Below are 15144 nucleotides of genomic sequence, written 5' to 3'. Positions count from 1 at the left end.
TAGCAGGAACATGAACCAGGTCCGAATGATCCGCCGGGGCCAAAGTTCGAGTCGTACGGCTCGTCATTTGGCAACTTTGGTCCGTTACCGCCTGATAACGTGCCTATTGGAGCAAATGGTTGGCACGCTCCGGTGAGCTCTGCTGTAGCTTGGTAGTCATCTATGCGAGAAAGACTAATCCAATTACTCTCAGAAATCGCCTACTAGCTTGAATGGTGCACTCCCTCCAGGCTCACCCACAGAGAGTCATCACAATCCCTTCCAGGTAGTCCACCCCCTTGACATCTGCACCTGACCGACTGTTGATGTGCCCGGTCTAGCAATGGGGGATGACTCCAGCGACAGCTGCTGGAATTCCTCTTCCGAAGTCAATTAAATCAGTGGCCTCAGCAACTTCTGTGGGCGTAGGTATTGAGCCGCCGTCTAGTCCTGGCGTGTCAAGAAGCAGACATAACGCGTCGCGGGCCTCGAACAAGTCGCCCCCACCAGTGGAAAGTGTCGGAAATGGAGTAAGGAGTCCCATATTGAGGTCGAGACTTTCAACTGATAACCGGCCAGATGATGTCGCCCAAATCGGCATCTCGTGCGCTTTCGCCGACAAGAACTGGGAATACTGCTATGGGTACCGGTGTCGAAAGACCCTTCTCGCCTCGTACCGCTGTATCACAGGCTCAGTCTGCGAAGTCTCGGCAAACCCAGAAGACGAGTCGTACCGTTTATCCGCCTCTCCCAGAGTCTATTGCGGAGGACAATTTCTCCAGAGTACATACGCAGCGAGCTCCGTCACCTGTTGATCGTCAGACCAACAAGTCACCATCGATCGCCCCCTCTGATTCTCAGTCGCAAGCTGGCTCGAAGCGTTCCAATGCGAAGCAGGCGAACGAGGCTTCATATAGGCCTCCGAAGTCTGTCAAAAGTACAACAGAGGTTAACGGGGGGCCATCGCGCCACGCAACCTCTCAGCGTGATGGTAAGCAGCTGCAATGTGTTTCAAGCGATCCACTGACCTGTATAATCTCAGCGCGATCTCAAGCACCCATGTCCCCACGTACCCAAGCCACCCAGATGCCGATGTCCCCCACTAGAAATACCCAAGAAGATCTGCATCGTGCCGCAGCCGCTTTATCTCCCACGAGGTCGAAACGCTCCAATGTCGATCCACAAGCCACTCCCACCCAGTCCCGCCCAACCTCACCCATGGACGACCTTGATGCTGATGAGCAACGCATGGTCAATAACGTACTCACAGCGCGTCCCGCCCGCTCTCGCACGTCGTATGCTGCATCCACCATGGCGCCGTCGGCGCTAGAGCCAGAGATCCAGAACTCCCATTTCCATGACATGGAGTTGTGCCAGCTGCTCCACGCTCTTGACCAACCGATGGGAGAACCTGTTAAAAAGGCTGTCAGGAAGGCTGTCAGGGCGAGAGTCAAGAAGCTAGGGATGAAAAATGATAGCGAGGTATGCTGTGCAGTGGAAGTGTGTCGTCCGCCGCGCCGCTTACAGGTGTATCTTAGTCCATCAGGCAGTATCGCAAGTCATATCATGACCACGACCCTAGCGTGCATCTCGCTGCAGCTCTTCAACCGCAGTCGAGCTCAAGGCGGGGCTCCACCCAGGTTGGCTCGTCTGCCGAGCCTCCTGAATGGGCCAAGGAAATCATTGCTGGTGTAATCAATATGCGCGAACGTCTCGACATCCTTGTGCCCAAGATTGAAAGCCGCCTCGAGTCTTCCCAAGGCGGTTCGTACCTGAGCGACGGGCGTGGATACCAGGGCCACCATCATCAGTACGCGACCTCTGACATGAATGGAGCATACAGCCAGACTCCTATGACGCAAACTGTGAATATCCATACGCAGGCAACTGATACCATGGGCGATGATTCCATGTTCCAGCCAGGCGACACCGATCTGATCCGCGACTCTACACATCTGCACACTCTTCCTGGGTCAATGCATCATCACGATGGTTCAATCCATGGTGGAATACGCGAGGATGACATGTACGACGATGACGATCTGCATGGCCGCCACATGGCCCCCACCGACGCTGATACCCGCGGTCTGGGGAGCAGCGATTACATGCCCAATGAGCGCGGTGAATCCCCGGGCCAGCAATACTTGGAAGAGGAACTCTACAAGCTCAGAGTGAAGCCGACAGGGAGTCAATCAGTGGCCACACACAAGACTTGGGAGGTGGCAAGAGACGATGGCGATGATTACGATGATGATGGTGATGCACAAGCTGCTGTGACCGAATCTGGTATGCCTGAAATACCCGATGGCAACACTGGAGGATATACGGACCGCCGCGGGTCTCCACCTCTTCCACCTCTTCCTCAGGACAACATGCCCGACCATCAGATATGGCAGCCTGGAGCGTACGGCCACGAACCTCAGGGCCCCCCTCCGTGGCAGCGTGTCCACCAACGTCTCTTGAGCTGGGCAATCGTCTGGCCCATGAGTGAGCTGGAAAACGCCCTGAACAGTACCACGCGCGGAATGCAAGTCGACGAGATCGCCCTCAGCATCTGGTCGACGCAAACATACAAGCGCTACGTCCGGGCGAAGATGACTGATAGCCCTCCTGGTCGCGTCGACCGCCTTTTCGTCCCTCCGAACATGGCGGATGCGATTAGCACCGCGGTTTACAACGGACGGCACGGCGACGCATGCGGCATGCTGAGAGACCTGTGGGCACCGTTTGGGCTTGAGGGAATCCCTCGACTTCTTATTGTTCTTGCGAAGCACCGCAATGACGATTCTCACTGGGTCGTTCATCGGTGAGTTAGGTCCAATGCAAAGTGGTATCCATTTGTGACCGCAGTCTTTTCGTAGCTTTTCGCTTCCCGACGGCTCTCTCACCACTTACGATACATATCCGGAAAGGTGCTTGCCGGATGGCCGGGTAAGAGCTTCCGACAATCCTTTGGCATTCCCTTTTATTGACCACTTCGTCTTCAGCCTCTGGGGTGGTGGTTCGCGATTCGCATCGCCTGGCCGGATGCAATATACCCCAGCCCGGATCATCTTATGCAGAAGATGGTCAGACTTCACCGACCTATGCAGCTGGGCATCCAAAACTCGGTGGCTGCTGCCGGCATCTGGCGCAACCTTCTCATGGGGTCGCGCGCTGAGCGCAGCCTCGATCTGGAGCGCCTTCGCGATCTGATCAACACTGAGGTCAGGAACCTTAGACAACGCAAGATCATGGGCAAGCTTTCCATCGGTAGTCAAAGACCGAACTGGGAGGATATGAACTAACGACATGATGACGTGTACGACCCGCCCGCCGCAGAAGGCTGGTGTGTACTAGCAAATGTACAATGACTCGCTCTCCTACGGCTATCTCAAACGTTTTGTGATCTTTTTATTGCTCCATTTTCGCTCCTCATGTACTGCTGCACCCTGTAGCATCAAACGTTCTAGTGAACTACCATCTCTCAAGTAATACAAAGCTTACGTATTGGTTGGTTGTTGTAAATCATTCAGACCTTCGTCTTAGCTTCCGAGATATGTACTCTCGAACGGTTGTGTCCTTGTAGCTACGTCAAAACATCGAATCGAATATATGGTTATTGATGGTATTCTGAACCTGAATTATATGGTGGCAATAGCCGTGTTCGTGGAGTACTAACCTAGAGATTATACTAGCTGGAGCGGATAGTAACTCAGTCTCGTCCGACATATCTCCCTGAAGGTGTTCGTAAGAACAAATTCTCAGGCGTCGATGTGTGGACCCTACCCTTGTAAATCCCACAAGGACACTGGAAATCACAGGCCCCGCATGACCTCCTCTAGGCTGTGCATGGCATTGGTGGGTCCCTGAACAAGGGGCAAACCTGGCTTGACCTGCTCGGCCCGTTGTGAACAATAAGCTATCGTGGTCAGTTGGTCGCATGCAGATGCAGTCAACGTACTGCTACCAAAGTTCGTACGTCGAGAACTTGACGGTCCAGTTCTGCGGTCACCGCCGCCAGTCGAGCTTTCGAGGGCCGTGAAGGCAACCTCACTCTTTTCTCGACAGCTCGCCTCGCGACTATGTGTTTACATGTCGGTGATTTTGACTTCGCCGAGCGACGTCCCGATGATTTACTCATCAGTTCGGAGACTGGGCTGTTAAGAGACTAGGCTCCAAAAATTCGCGAACTACTGGAGAAGAAAGAAAGACGACTTAGTAATAGTGATCAAGTACTAATAGTAGTAATACTTGAGATTCTAGAGTGCTACACGTCACGTGAACTCGACATTGGCGGCACTGCGCGCTTGTTTGACGACTGCTTCTTGCCTCTTGCTAGACTAGCCACTCTATACATCAAACTGACATGGCTGACGCACCAACGTTAAAGATCACCTTGCTGGGTGCTGGCCAAGAGGTTGGTCGATCATGTTGCGTGCTGCAGTATCGAGGCAAAACAATTGTTTGTGATGCCGGCGTGCACCCCGCGTACAGTGGAATCGCGTCCTTGCCCTTCGTTGACGAGTTGGACTGGAGCACGGTGGATGTGTTACTTATCACACAGTATGTATTGCCTCTTCTTCTCCAACCTGGGCTAAATCAATGTCCACAGTTTTCACCTGGACCATGCGGCTGCCCTTACATATATAACCGAAAAGGTGCGTTTTCCGGTGTTCTATAGATGCGTATATCAACACCGGTGCGCAGACAAATTTTAGGGACGGGAAAGGGAAGGTATATATGACACATCCAACGAAGGCACTGCACAAGTTCATGATGCAGGACTTCGTTCGAATGAGGTGAGCACACGCAACCGTTAAAAGACTCGCGCGACGTCAACTCTGAGTACATTAGCTCCTCAACCTCTGATGCTCTCTTCTCTCCTCTTGACATTCAAATGTCACTGTCGTCCATAATTCCGGTTTCCGCGCACCAAGTCATCACACCTTGTCCAGGTGTCACCTTCACTCCGTACCACGCTGGTCATGTCCTAGGGGCTTGCATGTTCCTGATTGACATAGCTGGTCTCAAAATCTTGTACACTGGCGACTACTCTCGTGAAGAAGATAGACACCTTGTAAAAGCTGAGGTACCACCAATCCGGCCAGACGTACTCATCATAGAGAGTACCTATGGCGTGCAGACTTTGGAAGGCCGGGAAGAAAAGGAACTAAGATTTACCAATTTAGTCCACTCAATAATTCGACGAGGTGGTCATGTTCTGCTTCCCACTTTTGCGCTCGGGCGTGCTCAAGAACTGCTTCTTATTCTTGATGAGTACTGGAAAAAGCACCCTGATCTACAGAACGTGCCGATCTACTACGCATCTAGCCTTGCGCGAAAGTCTATGGCTGTATACCAGACATACATTCATACCATGAACTCGAACGTGCGGTCAAGATTTGCGAAGAGAGATAATCCTTTCGTATTCAAGTACGTTTTTTGATTGCGACCTCTGACTATACTTACAACTCGCCATAGACATATTTCCAACTTGCCACAAAGTAAAGGCTGGGAACGCAAAATCGCGGAGGGACCTCCTTGCGTTGTCTTGGCTAGCCCAGGGTTCATGACATCAGGCGCCAGTCGCGAACTGCTGGAGTTGTGGGCACCGGATTCTCGAAACGGAGTGATCATCACAGGTTACTCGATTGAGGGCACCATGGCGAGGGTGAGTGGCTGTCTCCTTCCACGTTGTCATGTATGGAACGTCCTGTGTAAATATCTCGCGGAGCAATGTATATCTTTTCTGGGGTCATCCCCTTCTCTGAGTGAGCATGGTGTTTACAACTCCCGTATGACTAGGAAATTCAAAGTGAACCCGAAGAGATCGTATCCCTCAAGGGCGTTCCCATTCCGCGCAAAATCTCCGTCGACGAAATCTCATTTAGTGCCCACGTCGACTACTCACAAAATTCTGAGTTCATCGAGATGATCAAGGCGCAACATATAGTAGGTCTTCTTCCTGTGTTTCGTGCGCCTGGACTAACCGACATTCACGAGGTCCTTGTACATGGGGAGCAAACTGCCATGGGCCGTCTAAGGGCAGCGATGACGGATCGCTACAAGAGCCGGGACGAAGATGTCAAAATCCATACACCTCGGAATCTTGAAACTCTTGAGCTGACGTTCAGGGGAGAGCGAGTAGCGAAGGTGCGTGCACAGCCATCTGTAGCAGTCATAGATCAGGAACCAAGTATGTTGCATAGGCCATTGGCACCCTTGCGTCACAACCTCCACAACCAGGAGATACGCTTTCAGGTCTCCTTGTCTCCAAGGACTACTCTTATACGCTCCTTGACCCGCGCGACCTGCGGGACTTCGCTGGTCTTTCAACATGCGTGGTCACACAACGGCAGAAAATGATACTAGGCGTAGGCTGGGATCTCGTTCGCTGGCATCTAGAGGGTATGTTCGGCAAGGTCGAAGAGGGTTTAGACAAGGACGGTGTGCCCACCATTCGAGTACGTAAGACTCCGACGTGATGTTCTTGTTCTCTAATTTAAATTTGGGCTAGGTCATGGGCGTCGTCGACGTGAAGCAGACGCAGGAGCATGAGCTCACGCTAGAGTGGGACTCGAGCGCAAGCAACGACATGATAGCCGACTCGACACTTGCCTTGATTACTGGCATTGATAGGAGCCCTGCATCAGTCAAGCGTGCGTACTTTCCTTCATTATACTGCATCGTGCTAACGTTGTTAAACAGTGACCTCTCATCCACATACGCACTCTCACTCGCCCGCGCCGGAACACCCGCATCCGCACGCGGATGTTGATGACGAGAGTGCACTCGTAACACGTATTCGCCGGCTTGCCATGTTCCTCGAAGCGCACTTTGGCGAGGTTGAACTGCACATGCCTGCAGAAACAGACGAGCACGAGCAAGGCGAAGATGCCCACTCCCCAGCCCTCCTCGTGCGCCTGGATGAGGCGGACGCCGTCATCGATCTTTTTACAATGGTGAGTTCTGCAACCCCTGGTGTCATTATTGAGCGAAGCGATACTTAGTCGCCTTCTCGCACAGACTGTGTCCAGCACAAGCGAGGCGCTGAGGCGGCGCGTTGAACTTGTGCTAGACATGGCCGTCGCGACGGTTAGTTCGCTCAGCGAGACATTCTCTGCAGGCACATCCCTCTTAGGCGAAGAGGCTGTACCTGACGCAGTAGCGGAGAAGAAGAGCCAGTCGCCTGGTATGCCACTAGGGCACGAAAGCACGAGCCCGCCACAAGACACATCGGTACCCGACACTAGCGAAGGGCCAATCCCCAAAAACGACGGACAAGTGCAGATTGAGGGCGCCTCTACGACCCAACCTAACGGACACAGTTCTGGAAACTCTGGAGCTTTTGAAGAGGTTGACGGCAATACGAACCGCGTGAGTGCCGAGGAACACCTAGCGGATGGTGACGCAGACGTTGCGGAGGAAGACAGTGACTCGGGGACCGATGATGATGTGATTCTGCAGGTGCATGATTGAGTCTCGGAGGTTCTGCTATTGTATTAAAAGCGATCAGCCTGTTGTTATGATAATATTTCTGCTATCTGGTTTCGTAGTGGAAAATCACACTCGGTAGCGACAGAGAATGCGGTTGAGTGATATGAAGTTCATCATCTGATTCAATCGCAGCTCATGACTGTCGAGCAATGCAGGTCCTAACGCTCACTGGCTTGTTGTTATGTCAGACATCGTACACCAATTTGTCATTCGTCGTTTGGCCCCAATTTTTTATGTATTTATCGAGTGATGGTGTGAGCATTCCGGTTAGTCTATCAATGTACTCAGCAAAGGTTACAACAATGTGATCGGTTTCGTAGTCTTACCGCTTTTAAGTTAACCGGACATCGTCTTCATCGGAATCGGGACTAGTAATATAGTAAATCTGCCACCTGTAGCGACCATCTACTTTACACTGTGTATATTAAGCATGAGAGTTGCGCCATCTAGGTAACCGGCTTAGATCCGTACACGACGCACCTGCTGTAGAAGTGCATAATCCGGAATGACAACGACGTCGCCACGTCTAGGTGCGTCGTATACGAGAATATCATCAGCCCGCACAAGGGCCGTATGGACGCCTTCGCTGTACAAAGGGAGGTCACCTAGGTCACCGTGTCTCCACGCGGTGAGGTTTTTGGCGGTGAAGTCGAAACTCTTGCCCCCGACGGCAGTATAGTCCAGGAATGTGACTCGGAGTTCGTAGCCGTCTCCTTCCGCATTCTCAATATTTGCGATTGTAGCATGCATGCCTTGCACCTCAGCGCAGCAGGGAGGGCCACGGCCGAGTACCCGGGGGTAGCGAGTGATCCACAAAGGCCATCTAACATCGGCTTCGGCTTCGGCATTGTTGACATCATGGTCGGCGTACTTGTACTCAACGTCGTCACCGGTGTCATCTTCGTCACTAATACGGTTGTCCGTGAGGTTCTCGGATGTATGGCCCAGGCAATTGCTTCCGTACCTATCCATGTTTTGATCGTCGTCCCCTATACTGCCGTTTTTCGCCTCTCGGACCCAGGACCGGATCGCGTGCACAGGGACCAGCATCGCTGATGTCGTCGAAGAAGCCATACATGTACTGAAGTGCACCACGAGGTCGCGCCGTGCAGACGGATAAAATGGCCGCGACGGATCCCTGCGCGATAATCCACTCATGTAATGGGTGCCGATGAAGGGCCATGCAGTACTGTCCAGATCCGCATAGACGCGCTGAGGTAGCGTAAACGTACACCGCGCGCCATACATCACTGTAGGAAAGCACATGCGCTCGTTTGACGGGTCCAGCTCGAAGATGTCCACTTCGTGACCCTGCGCACGCAGCGCAAGGATAAGACGATCATCTACAAAGCTGAACGTATCGTAACCTCTGCCGTCAGCCTGCTGTAAGCGCTATATGCAAAGGGAACTATGTAAAGATATGTCTGGGGTCTCCATATTTCGTAGAGACTGCTTACCCAGAGTAGATCCCCCGTCTTCCAATTCCATACAAGGATTGTCATTTCCGCTGGTAAGCAGTGTACGCACACGGCGAGTTTCACCGGCAGAATTTTATTATAAGCCTGAAGAAGCGTCACTCCCCGCAAACCCGGCGGGGGTACTGACAGTACAGTCGAACCTAGGCTCTATCCGTTATGATGTGCGCAGGCTGCCCGTCGCGGGAATTGGCGATGGTCCATGTATATGTCAATGTACAGATCTAGATCGCCCACGGCCGATCGGCTGGAATACGGTTTGCTTCCGCTTTCATTTGCAGCTTGCAAACATCATCACAGTAGCTCTCGAGGTATTCCGACGCGATGCTGATAAGGGGGGTGATTAGGTGGTTGATGAATTGTACTCCGGCCTTGTGATGGAAAAGCTCAAAGTACGAGGGCGTGCAAATAGAGCTCACCACAGCCTACCACTCGTCAAAACACAGGCTGCGCCATCGGAGGTGCACGTACGGAAGCTTCGAGCCCAAACCTACTGCATAGCGTCCCACACTCACACCTCGACACTAAAGACCGCACGAACACGTACGTATATTTTGGGCTGTGTCCCGGCAGCGCTACATCGTACCGACAGCGCGCACGCGCACAGCTAGCTATTCGACAACAGCGGACTGTCCATGTTTAGCGTCTCCGCACAATGAGGTAGTAGTAGTAGCAAACACGGGCGTAACGTAGACCGTGCGGAAAACGAGACTAATGGCAAGAACGTAAAGCGATCATCAGAGTGACCGAGTCGACGGGGAAGCGATATACAAAACGGTATAGCGGCCGCGGCGCGGCATTTACGAACACACTCGCCGGAGGACCAGGGAATATTCGTATACGGCCCCCGGTGCACAAACAGAAATCGAGGCGTCACGCTCACACCGGATGATGTAGGCGAGGAGTGAAAGAATGAAGAATAACGTTAAACATCAGGGAAGTATCACGTCCGTTGGGCAGGCGTACGCGCGGCCAGCCGGGGCATTGCACGCACGCACCTTAGTACAGCGAGCCACCGTGCGCGCGGGCGTGGCGGCGGTGATTCTCGAGCGCAACCCGCTTCTCGAGCTCCCCGGTGGCATTCGACTCCCGCTTAGCCTGCAGGGAGCGCTTGCGGTTAGGGCAGCGCGCCGCTGCGCTGGCGCTGGCACTGGCACTGGCGCTCGAGGACGAGAACGAGGACGAGGGCACCGCGGAGGACGAGGGAGCGACGTACGAAGACGTTGGGGGGACGTAGGTCGAGGTGGGCGTGTAGGACGTGGTCGGCGCGACGTAAGTCGAGGTGGGGGCGACGTACGACGAGGACGGGGGCACGGGGGCCGAGCTGGAGCCGATGCTGCTCGGGTCGATGGTGGTCGCGTCGGCACAGAACGCAATCAGGAGGTTGATCTAGACAAGGCAGGTGAATGTGAGTGGGACTGCAGGAGAGAACAGTGCAACGGGGCGTACGTCGTCTTCCTGGCAGGCAACCTGAACCTGCGTCTCGTCCGAGTAGTAAAACGCTTGGGGACAGTTGGCCGCGGCACCTGGTAGACATCTGTTGAAGCAATGCAACACAAATATGCGACGGAGACTCACAGTTGGCACCGGTGTAGTCGCAGCCGCCGGATGCGCCGTAGTAGCTGAGACAGCCCGTCAATATATGATGGCTGAAGCGGCGCCCGGGACCACTCACGCAAAGGACGACCACACACTGAACGAGTGCCTGTTTGCCGCAATAATAGCCATGAGCACCGTCGAGAACAACGCTAAACAGTCAGAACGCACGGGGAGATCAGACTGATGTCGGCGGACGGGCCGCCGCCGGCGACGACGGCGTTGGCGATGGTCATCTCCAGGAGGGTGCAGTCTTCGCCATTGAAGCCGCATCCACCTATGCGCGCCAGACTGTCTCAGCACGCGCAATATAGGACAAGGGCCGCAAATACACACCGGTCTGCAAGTAACTGCACGAGCGCAGCGCGGCAGGTCAGCGAAACGGCAACGGGAGGCAGCAAAGCGAGACGCACGAGATGGCAGAGTCGAAGGGACCATTGGAGACGTAGGGCTCTCCGGTAGACAGGATGTTCGCACCCTGGATGAGTTGGGGCTGCGGAGCGGGGGTCAGTCGCCGAGAACGAACGAGAAGGCCAGAACGCGTCGGAAAACTCACAGTTCCGTAGCCGCACCTGCAGAGCAACACACGAAGGACACGCACGTCAGCAAAAAGACAAAAATACGCAGGCGCGTGCGAGGCGCGCAAACGCAATCAAGGACGGGATACGTACTGGTTGATGAACGTTATGGTGTGGGTTTCAGCACGGACGCTGGCGGTCGCGAAAAGAGCGGCGGCGAGAGCAGCAGAAAGGAGAGTGGACGACATGACGGCGACAGCGGGCAGGAGAGAGAACGAGCGGAGAGAGAGAAAGATGAGATGAACGTCGGGGAGACAGAGAGGCGTGGGGACTGTGCACAAGGCTGAGACTGATCGACCGGCCAGCAACCGTCGCCCGCCCTGGCTTGGCTCCCCGGCGCTCGAGCTCCACCCGCACACGCCAAGCCTTGCTGCGTGCGTCACTCACAATTAATTATGCACGCATTCAATGCTATTCACATTCTAACATACCAAACACATACGCAATAACTCATCAATAACAACAGCAGGTATTTACAAGTCACAGCTTGCAACTCCCCAATAGCGCGACACCAGGGGCTTCCATCATGTCACCAAGATACAACATGCATGCATTCGTATGTATTCCAGTGCCCCGTACCAGGGCGTCGCGGCCGCGACGCAACTCAGTGCGCCGCCGAGTGGGCAGATCCGGCCTCGCTCGCGAAGCCGGCGGACCGTGGCTATGCCAGGCCCAATAACAACAATCACCGGAGAGATCAGAAAATGACAGAGCACGAAACAGCGAGAAGAAGAAAGGAAAGAAACGGCACGCTCCACGCGCCGAGGACCAGCCACTCATGACGAGTTGATCAGTATGAGAGACCGTGGGCGCGGCGGGCGGCCGCAGAGCGCGCATGGTGGCGACGGCGCTGGTCGTACACGTTGTTCAGCGGGTTGACGGATGCGCCATCCCGTTTAGCACGAACGGCACGGCGCGTGACGCTAGTCGCATCGCAAGTTTCAGCGCTTGAGGTCGCGCTGGCGGAGGCGGAGGGAACCGCGCTCGAGACGACCGCACTGGAAGTCGCGATCGCGGACGAGCTGGGAATTGCAGGGGCAGACGAGCTGGCGATTGCAGAGCTCGAGACAATGGGCGCTGAACTCGAAGCAATGGGGATGGAAGAAGCGGATACGACCGGTGCAGAGCTTGAAGCAACGGGAGCGGAAGAAACGGATACGATTGGTGCAGAACTCGAGGCTACGGCAGAGCTAGTCGGCTCAGGCTCGTCCGAGCAGCCGTCATCAGTCGAGGTCGGCGCATCCGTCGAAACCGGTGCAACAGTCGTGACGATCGCAGAGCTGGTAGGTTCGGGCGCATCCGAGCAGCCGTCATCCGTCGATGTCGGGGCATCAGTTGAGACGGGCGCAGCAGACGAAATCACTGCGGAGCTGGTAGGCTCGGGCGCATCCGAGCAGCCGTCGTCCGTGGAGCTGGGAGCGACAGAGCTGAACACAGAGCTCGCGCTGGCGATGGCACTGGAAGAGACGACAGGGGCGGTCGCGCTCGGCACGCTGACGAAGCTGGAGGAAACAACCGGTACGCTTCCAGTGGAAACACCAATGAGGCTGGACGATGCAACGGGGACCGACCCGGTGCTGAGAACACTGGTGAGGCTGGCCGACGGGGCGGTGGGTACACCCAGACCGCTTGAGGTGGGGCGTGGGCGGCAAGAAGCCCTCGGCGACGTGACAGCTGCAGTCGTTGACACAACCGCGGACGATGAGACGACTACAGGGGTCGAAACGACGACTGGTGACGAAGCGACCGCAGAAGACGTGATGATGATGGAGGACGAGACAATTGCCGAGGATGACACGACAGGCACCGACGACGGGAGGAAGACAGCGGAGGACGAGACAGGCAGGAGCACGGGCTTGCTCGAGAACGTCGCGGTCGGGGCTACGGAAGACGCCGCAGGGCTCGAGAAAATGCTCGAGAAAGCACTGACGATTGATGACGAGGAGATAGACGGCACCGGGGAAGCGCTGTTACTGAAGGAAGGGACGACAGATGAAGCGGACGCCGACGGAGAGCTGGCGGGCTCACTTGGGGTCGAGGCCGGAGCAGATGACGAAGCCGGAACAGAGCTCGCAGAGGCCGACGTGGTGTTGCCAGATGGGGGGAGGTTGTCGGGGTTGAGCTTGGTAGCGTCAGCGCAGAAAGCGATCAGCAAGTTGACCTGCAAGTGGAAGATCACGGTCAAACAACACCGCCTGGGTTTATCATAGTAAAGTACGCACGTTGTCCCCTTGGCAAGACACCTGAACCTGTGTCTCATCAGGAGTGAAGAAAGCATCAGCGCAAGTTGGATCGGCACCTTAATATATATCGTCAACGTTGATCCCTACATCCAAGGGAAGCGACTTACAGTCAGCACCGGTGTTGTTGCATCCCCCAGTACCACCCCAGAAGGCAAAGGATGTCTCGACATTATAAGCATGACTGAGGGGCGACGTATTAGCGCGGACGCTGCGGAATCTGCCACGAGGCGGACTCAAACTTACGGAGGAATCAGACTGAGGTCGACAGATGGACCACCTCCAGGAACCGTCGGGTTACCGATGGTCATCTCCACCAAGAGACATTCCTCGCCGTTGAACAGGCAAGGCCCAGTTTGCAAGTAGCTGATCGACAGAACACTGCATTAGCAGACCGCAGGCCGGGCTGTACCTATTTCACTCACGAGATAGCGGATTCGAAAGGGCCATTGCTGACATAGTCCTCTCCCGTGGAGAGGACATTACCACCTTGGATGAGTTGAGGCTGCGCATCGATTAAGGTGAGCTACTCTGTGAGGTCTGATTATATTAGAGGTGAGCTCACAGTTCCATACCCACACCTTGATGAATGTCATTAGCTACGCGACGCGTAGATTAGACAGATTGCACTCACTGGTTCGAGAAACGAATGATGTGCTGCTCGGCATTGACGCCAGCGGTCGCGAAAAGAGTGGCCGCGATCGCGGCGGTAACGAGAGTGAAGGACATGGTGGGCGTGAAGAAGGCGGTCGTAAGGAAGGAGAGGAGGAGCAGGGCCTTATAGCGCCTCTTGCAGACGGAGATGAGGGCGAAGGAAGGGAGTGGGTGCAAGAAACAACGCTGTGCGACGCGTCGAACTAAATCCCATGCAAGGCGGCATCAGCGAGACCCCCGGCACCACCTTGCTCCCTCGAAAACTTTCAACTCTCTGCCTGTTGGAAACAACAACGTGTCTCTGTCATAGCCTCATTAATCTAGGCCCTCGAGAGCCTTATTAGTGCCCTGCTCCGGCGCAGCCAGCGACAACGCCCGCACGGCGCGTCGTCTCGATCGTCGATCGTCAGACAAGTACTACACAGGCGGCGCTGAGATTGAGTTCAACCCGGGTTCATCAAACAGCACGTTCAACCCAGGATGGACCGGGTTTTTCCCCGAATTGGCACCGCCGGGTCTTTTCTGATTCAGCGTGGCATTGGGTAAAACCTGGCACCCGGTGACCTGCGCCACGCCAGGTTCAGTGGACGGGCCGGACAATGCCGCTATTCCGCGAGCACCCCATAATTCACATGAAATAATTCAAATAAAATATATATATATTATCCTGTACTCTACGGATATTCGACAGCAGCGCAAACCAATAGCTACTAGCTACATATATACAAGTGTGGTCAGTATGTCAGTAGGTCAGTATGTCAGTAGGTCAGTAGGTCAGTAAGTCAGTAGGTCAGTAGTCAGTAGGTCAGTATGTCAGTAAGTCAGTAAGTTCGGACATCAGTAGTTGGGACGTCAGTAGTTGGGACGTCAGTATTGTCAGTATATGATTAGTGCGTCGCTATTGTTAGTGGTATGTCAGTCTTGTCAGTCTTGTCAATATCATGTACTCCAGTCGGCCACAGGTGCAGGGAGTTGAGGAAGAAAAACGACGACTCACGCTGGAAAATGCGCAGTCACAATGTGTTACCCAGGTCACATGACTGTGACCTCAAGGCCGTCAGTGTCCGCAACTGTGGACAGGACTGGCGGCATAGGACGAGCGACACGCAGGACGACGAGAATAAGAGCGACGAGCAAACGAGG

At 54.6% G+C, this 15144-nt stretch overlaps 6 protein-coding genes across 6 annotated transcripts; 3 read left to right on the top strand and 3 right to left on the bottom strand.

The window, feature by feature from the left end:
• Window positions 1–2003: 2003 nt before the first annotated feature.
• On the top strand, window positions 2004–3589 carry POSPLADRAFT_1177846 (hypothetical protein; the record flags this gene model as incomplete). The annotated part of the gene is made up of 3 exons (XM_024488543.1): window positions 2004–2785; window positions 2841–2910; window positions 2967–3589. 3 exons carry the CDS (start codon window positions 2004–2006, stop codon window positions 3264–3266), a joined length of 1152 nt encoding a protein of 383 aa, XP_024343177.1. The 3' UTR covers window positions 3267–3589.
• Window positions 3590–4327: 738 nt separating this feature from the next.
• POSPLADRAFT_1131985 (hypothetical protein) lies at window positions 4328–7440 on the top strand (the record flags this gene model as incomplete). The annotated part of the gene is made up of 11 exons (XM_024484156.1): window positions 4328–4524; window positions 4574–4619; window positions 4669–4760; window positions 4816–5394; window positions 5443–5632; window positions 5767–5913; window positions 5965–6114; window positions 6171–6425; window positions 6479–6620; window positions 6670–6923; window positions 6988–7440. 11 exons carry the CDS (start codon window positions 4328–4330, stop codon window positions 7438–7440), a joined length of 2505 nt encoding a protein of 834 aa, XP_024343176.1.
• Window positions 7441–7789: 349 nt separating this feature from the next.
• On the bottom strand, window positions 7790–8972 carry POSPLADRAFT_1132222 (hypothetical protein; the record flags this gene model as incomplete). Its single annotated transcript, XM_024484188.1, has 3 exons — window positions 7790–7873; window positions 7939–8841; window positions 8916–8972. Coding segments are annotated over 3 exons (1044 nt in total), but the record flags the coding sequence as incomplete, so codon positions are not given.
• A 751-nt stretch (window positions 8973–9723) lies between these two features.
• POSPLADRAFT_1038599 (hypothetical protein) lies at window positions 9724–11353 on the bottom strand. Its single transcript, XM_024477408.1, has 9 exons — window positions 11201–11353; window positions 11086–11101; window positions 10943–11022; window positions 10866–10879; window positions 10701–10806; window positions 10609–10638; window positions 10512–10555; window positions 10383–10459; window positions 9724–10322 (listed from the first exon to the last, which is right to left on the bottom strand). The coding sequence occupies exons 1-9, from the start codon at window positions 11293–11295 to the stop codon at window positions 9933–9935; spliced, it is 852 nt and encodes a 283-aa protein (XP_024343174.1). The 5' UTR covers window positions 11296–11353; the 3' UTR covers window positions 9724–9932.
• Window positions 11354–11633: 280 nt separating this feature from the next.
• Window positions 11634–13317, top strand: POSPLADRAFT_1031423 (hypothetical protein; the record flags this gene model as incomplete). The annotated part of the gene is made up of 2 exons (XM_024476789.1): window positions 11634–11663; window positions 11902–13317. 2 exons carry the CDS (start codon window positions 11634–11636, stop codon window positions 13315–13317), a joined length of 1446 nt encoding a protein of 481 aa, XP_024343173.1.
• On the bottom strand, window positions 13312–14076 carry POSPLADRAFT_1133378 (hypothetical protein; the record flags this gene model as incomplete). The annotated part of the gene is made up of 6 exons (XM_024484334.1): window positions 13312–13406; window positions 13458–13531; window positions 13594–13713; window positions 13773–13852; window positions 13913–13928; window positions 13982–14076. The coding sequence occupies 6 exons, from the start codon at window positions 14074–14076 to the stop codon at window positions 13312–13314; spliced, it is 480 nt and encodes a 159-aa protein (XP_024343172.1).
• Window positions 14077–15144: the final 1068 nt, after the last annotated feature.

Source organism: Postia placenta (genome assembly GCF_002117355.1).
Source record: "Postia placenta MAD-698-R-SB12 unplaced genomic scaffold POSPLAscaffold_2, whole genome shotgun sequence".
NCBI classification, from domain to species: Eukaryota; Fungi; Basidiomycota; class Agaricomycetes; order Polyporales; family Adustoporiaceae; genus Rhodonia; species Rhodonia placenta.
The sequence above is the reverse complement of the archived record's forward strand: the minus strand, read 5'-3'. Positions and strand labels throughout refer to the sequence as shown.

Bases quoted from the DNA above. Each gene is read 5' to 3' on its own strand.
- POSPLADRAFT_1038599 (XM_024477408.1), bottom strand. From the start codon at position 11,295: ATGTCGTCCACTCTCCTTTCTGCTGCTCTCGCCGCCGCTCTTTTCGCG. The intron at 10,639-10,700 runs GTGCGTTCTGAC...TGCGGCAAACAG, and splicing joins GACATCAGTCTGATCTCCCC to GCACTCGTTCAGTGTGTGGT. The intron at 10,556-10,608 runs GTGAGTGGTCCC...GGGCTGTCTCAG, and splicing joins AGTGTGTGGTCGTCCTTTGC to CTACTACGGCGCATCCGGCG.